We start from the raw sequence: 6000 nt of genomic DNA on the forward strand, positions 1-6000 counted from the left end.
AGTGGTTAAGAACACTTGCTGCTCTTGCAGAGTACCTGGATTTGGGTCTCAGAGCACAATATGGTGCCTCACAATTGTCTGTAATTCCAGACCCAGAGGACCCAACACCCTCTTCTGGCCTCTGAGCTCTGTATGTATGTAGTTCACTTATGTATATGAAGACACAACGCTCATACACAAAAGAAATAAATCTCAAAAGACTCTAACTTAATAGAATTTGACCATTTTAAAAGGTATCAACCCAGGGGCCAGCAAGATGGTTCAGCAGTGCAGGTGCTTGGTGCAAGACAAGCATTCTGAGTTTGATCCTTAGAAACAGGCATCGTAGAAGAAAAGAACGCTTGTACTCTGACTTCCACATGTACACAGTGGTATACATGTTCACCCCCCCAAAAAACTATTTGAAGAAAAACTTAAAATTATCAATCTACATTTGACTTTATTTTTTCTAAAGACAGGGCCTAATTATGTAATTCAGGCTGGTCTGGAACTTACAGCGTAGCCCAGGGTAGCCTGGAACTCATGACTCTATTGCCTTAGCCTCCTACGTGCAGCGATCACGGATGTGTACCGCCAAACCTGGCACTAATGTGTAACATTTCGCCCATGTGGGCACTGGTATGCTTTCAAGTATTTTGGAAAATATAGACCAGTAAATCTCACCCTTATGCTAAGGTCAACTCGAGTGTCTGTAAATACATCTTTCTGGACCTCAGCCTTATACACTTGAGTTTAGTTTATGAGTTCCTCACTATAAAGGAGCATTTAGACTGGCACAGCCTCATTGGTAAAGTCCGCTGACTGAAATTTATAATTAAGAAAACTCTTGGCATTTCCCTATTAACTCATTTTTAGAAAGCAAAACACATGAGCTGTCCTTTTCAAAATTCACGGATATCTGATCATTTCTATGAGCATCAATGTCTACCATGCAATTTGTACTTTATTCTTAAATCTGGGCAATTTAGTTCCATAGCTTGCATAATTATCTAATTGCTGGCAATTTGTGGAGCCCACTTGTTAAACTGTGCCCCTAAAAGAAGGTGTTGAGATGTTAATAACTTGCAAACAAGGGTCTATGCAGATTTAGCTGAGCCCCTGAGGCTGGAACTCAGCATAACTGGTGTTCTCACAAAACCTGGGCACAGACGTAGGGAGGGGTACAGAGTAACCCTGTGTGTGAAGAGGGGAGGACTAGAGTGGTAAGCTGCAGAGAGGGAGGGTCAAAGACAGCCTGCCAGCTGTCAAATGCTGGAAAGAGGCATGGAGGGGAGACAGGGACCAGGGCCTGCTTACCTTGATCCTGGGCCTCCCACCTCTAGGACTGGGAGATAGGAAACATTTGCTGGTGCAGGCCACCCAGTTTTAGTACTTTCTTAAAGGCCTGGCAAACCAATACACCTTTAAATCCCTCAGCTCACAGAACATGGGCACCTATTGAAATCCCCTTCTCCACAGCTACCTGCCCTCTTAGAATGGCTTTAAATGTATACAATATACAGCATTATAAGCCCAAGTATATTAAAATTACTTCAGAATTTATAAACTAAAAAGGTTATAGTAACTTCACATACTTTGCTACTGAAACGTGAGTTTAAAGAGTATGCTAGAGTTTATTAGTGAAACTTAAAATAAATGGTATCTTGAAATAACCAATATATTAAAATGTTGAGCCACGTTGTGAAGATGCCACAAGTTCTGCTAATGTGGACACATCACCACAACTTAAACAAATACAAAATCTCAGCTAGAGGATAATGGGAATACATGTGTGCGTAAGTCCTTGCATGGGAACACACATGTACATAAGTCCCCACTTTGGGAACACACATGTACATAAGTCCCCGCATGGGAACACCCATGTACATAAGTCCCCGCATGGGAACACCCATGTACATAAGTCCCCGCATGGGAACACCCATGTACATAAGTCCCCGCATGGGAACACACATGTACATAAGTCCCCGCATGGGAACACACATGTACACAAGTCCCCACATGGGAACACATGTGCACATATGAATCCTGCATTTCCAGACACCACCTGAGTTCTGTCTGTGGATAGCTTCATGGTGAAGGGATCCAGATGAAGAACACTGGAAGTCTCTTGGGTTTTATTCAGAAACTCTCTTTGTCGTTTTGACAGATTTGGCCTAAATGTGGCTGACAGTCAACCCTTACTTCGTGGGTGCTACCAAAGGAGCAAGCCAGAGACCGCTGCAGGCTCTGCTGCAGCTCAGCATCAACATCTGGCCTGGGCACTCTTAGTTGAGTGCCCTTAACTGAAATGCTTGGGACCACATGTGTATCAGATTTCAGTGTTTTTACAAAACCAATATATCAGCAGACTTTACTGACAAAGCATCTCCAATCTAAAACTCTAGTCTGAAATGCTCTGAAAGCCAAGGATCTTGGGTCACTTCAGTGAGGACACTCCACCCCGTATCCCATGGCACTCGAGGGAGGCTGCCTGGCTGCTCTTCTCCCGGTGCACAGATGCGGATGACCTGAGGTTTTGTAGCAGTCTAATTCAGCCTCTGCTGAATCCGTGGGTGCCCGGAGGAAAGACACAGACATGAAGCCTCTTACGCAGTCCACTAACAGTGTTCGCTAGATTGTGGGTGTGACACTGTGGTCCCCCGACCTCGGCTGAGACAACAGCTCCCTGTGTGGCTGGGCCTGTGACTTTGAAATTCCAACAGCTCGAATGGGTGTAGATTTCTGCAATCCTTTTTTCCATATAGAGTGAAACTTTAATGTTCTAAAATAAATCCCTTTTGTGTGTGTGCCTGTGAGTGTGCTCTTGTGTTAATCTCTCTCTCTCTCTCTCTCTCTCTCTCTCTCTCTCTCTCTCTCTCTCTCTCTCTGTGTGTGTGTGTGTGTGTGTGTGTGTACACTTGTGTGGGTATGGGGTTAACCTCATTTGTTACCCTCATGGGTCGTGTTTCTTAAGAGCACTTTGTCTTTGGGGACAGGGTCTTTCATTAAACCTGGAACTTGCCGAGCTGGTTAGGCCAGTCAGCCACCAAGTCCCAGGGAGTATGCCTGTCTCTGCCTCCTGGGCACTGGGACTATAAAGGAGCACCTCTACACTAGGTGTGCTTTTGAATGATTGTGGGAATCGAACTCAGGACCTCCTGCTTGCAGGGTAAACATTTATTCAGCTGAGCTCTCTCTAGTCCTAACTTCCCCCCCACCCCCCGAACAGGCTAGAGTAAATGCTGCCATGCACGCCTGAACTGACCAAACTGGCTACAACTTACATTCCCTGCTATGAAGCACCCACCGCTTCTGCTTTCCACCCCTTACCAAAGCATGGCCGGGCCAACGTCATACAAACCGAGAGCAGAATGCTGGCATGCCTCCTGATCTTTTCTGTTTGTGTGTTTATTTTTATTTTTATTTTGCCTACTCTTCTTGGGTCACCACACCCCTTTGGATTCTTATCACTGAAAGCACTCTAGAAATATATAGACTAGCCGGAAGATTCTGTCCCTTTCCAAAGGAGTAGCTCATCACGTCTAAGGAAGTAAAAACCTATATAAAATGCTAGGATAGAAACCCTGACCTCACCTGTTCCTCTGGGAGGCTATGAGCTGGCTTGCTTACTATACCATGTGGAAGTTAAATGAAGTTTCTTTTTCTATAAGGAGATAATTTGTATCGAACATTCCAGGTGAGCCAAGGCTGTTGGTTTGGTCTTTGAGGGATAAAGTTACTCCTCAGGCCAAAACAAAGCCCAGCATTATGTCATAGAAAAATCTCATGAAAAATGACCTCAACAACATGGGAAAAGCAAAACCAAAACAGACTGTACCAACAGCCTGCAGTTCCTGGTTACCAAGGTGTCTGTGGAAAGTGAGCTCGTCAAAATCTTTAGATTGAATTTACTCATCTTTTTTTTCTGGTTTGCCTTTTTTTAAAAAAATCTATTTTCCCCCTCCACCCCCTCTCATCACAACCCTCTCATCCCTCTCATCCACCACCATCACTTTAAATTCATTGTTCAGAGGCAAGAATTTCCAATAGGGTGAAAACACTTGCTTTTTAAATCACAATAATGAACTAGGAAAACGAGGTGTGGTTTTGTATCTATTCTCTCCAAACCTATTTGTGAAGTCTTGGGGATATGATCCCACACTTGATCAAAACCCAGTGGGCAAACCAATGAAATTAAATTATATGCAATTTTGTTAGCTAACAAACAAACAAACTCAGCCATTTAAAATCCAAGTTGATCATAGAAACCAAACGTAAGAGAAATCTAGACTCTGGGTTAGAGCCTTGCCTCTACTGCGGAAAGCCCTTTTCTTTAAAAGGGTCGTTTCTGAAAACCCACTTTGATGGAGTTGGCTTCGACTTCCCTCTAAATTACAAAGGCTATTTAAACATGTTCATGTTAATACCGGGAAAGTACTAACCGTTCAGGCGAGTGACCAAAGCTCCTGGAAACTTTAAGCCTTGAAAACACCACTTTTAAAGAAGGTATTTTTAGTTGCCGTTTTTCACTCTAGGAACTCAGGTCTTTCCTGGTTTCCCGGTTCACTGATAATGTCAGTAGCTTCAGGAGCTGGGAAACTGCGGGAAGTTTAGCAAACTTGAAAGAGGGTGCGCATGAGGCTTCCCACTGCCTCCATGTTTCCCAGTCCAGAAGGCTCCAAACCAAGTCCTGAGCCCCCAGGAAGGGATTTCCCTGCCCTTGGGCTCACCGCACCCACAGATCACAGTTAGAAAGGTCACTAGGGCCTGAATGTGACGGTAAAAGAGAGAGTGATTGAGCGAGAATTCTGCCCACTCTGCTCGCCGCAGGTCGGGTCCAGTGCTGTCCCACCGCGGGGTCGCCATAGGTCGGGCCCAGTGCTATCCCACCGCGGGGTCGCCGCAGGTCGGGCCCAGTGCTGTCCCACCGCGGGGTCGCCGCAGGTCGGGCCCAGTGCTGTCCCACCGCGGGGACACCGGGTGCGTTCTTGGCTGGGGCGCCGGGGGGCGGGGGTCACCGCACTTACCACCACCACCACAAGCAGCAGGGCGCACCGGGCGCCCGGGCTCCGCGCCATCGCCTCGTTCCGCCGCACCCTCGCCTCCGGACCTCGCCGGCGCCCCGCGGATCCTCCAGACCAGGTCCCACCCGAGGCCGCCCCTCTCCGCCTCAACCCTGCCCGGGGTGCGGTTCCAGGTGTGGCCGGGTCAGAAAGGGTAGCCGGGGGCCGGCCAGCGAGCCTGGAGGTGGGGAATGCGCTCCGCGGGGAGGTGCGAGCCAGTTCCCGCCCTCCGCACCTGGGGCGGTGACGTCCCCTGCTGGGGACCTTGAGTGGCTGGCCCCGCCCCGCCGTGTCTCCTGCCTGATCACCCCCCCCCTTCCTCCGGGACCAGCTGGAGTAGAGAACTTTCTAGCAGCCTGTCCAGACCCCAGGACACAGGGTCTAAGGAGCGGGACTCGGAACCCACGATCGCAAGGCTGCTGTGGAAACGGGCTGGCGGTGCAGGAATGAGCGCAGGTGGCGACCGGGAGACACGCGGGCCACGCGGCGTGGGGCCTGCTGTTGCGAGCGAGGCTTCAGTAGTGCCCCTCTAAAGGCCTCTCACTCATCTCTGTGGCCCTTTCCAGCAGGTTTGCAAGTTTTCTGGCGCAGCGAGGAGACCTAGAAGGCCATAGAAGGCTCTCATAGCTGGGCAACAGAGACAGGTCTTTGTCCTGATGAACTCCGTTAGTAATATCCAATACAGTGAGCTGCTGTAGGAATAAAATCACAAAGTCTTTATGAATCTTTCTTCAGTAGCCAGCACTTTAGGACTCAGTGATAGCTGTTAAAATTAGTACAATATTATTGCAAGAGTAAGTGAGTAAACGTTAAACTGACCTCTATTGCTATATTGTTATTCTAGTTACTATTATCTTTAGACATAGTCTCACTTGTAACCCAGACCCACCTCAGACTTCCCCATCCTCCCTGTCTGGTCCTGTGATTACAGATGTGCTACCAGGCCTGGTTTAATGAA

At 47.8% G+C, this 6000-nt stretch overlaps 1 protein-coding gene across 1 annotated transcript in view; it reads right to left on the reverse strand.

Annotated features, from left to right (window-relative positions):
• Dsg2 (desmoglein 2) overlaps positions 1–5110 on the reverse strand; it is a 44530-nt gene extending 39420 nt beyond the window's left edge. The window contains exon 1 of the mRNA XM_057788765.1: positions 5007–5110. Within this exon, the coding sequence (XP_057644748.1) occupies positions 5007–5057 (51 nt within the window). The 5' untranslated portion in view covers positions 5058–5110. The remainder of the gene's footprint in view (positions 1–5006) is intronic.
• Positions 5111–6000: the final 890 nt, after the last annotated feature.

Source organism: Chionomys nivalis, chromosome 14 (assembly GCF_950005125.1).
Source record: "Chionomys nivalis chromosome 14, mChiNiv1.1, whole genome shotgun sequence".
Taxonomy (NCBI): domain Eukaryota; kingdom Metazoa; phylum Chordata; class Mammalia; order Rodentia; family Cricetidae; genus Chionomys; species Chionomys nivalis.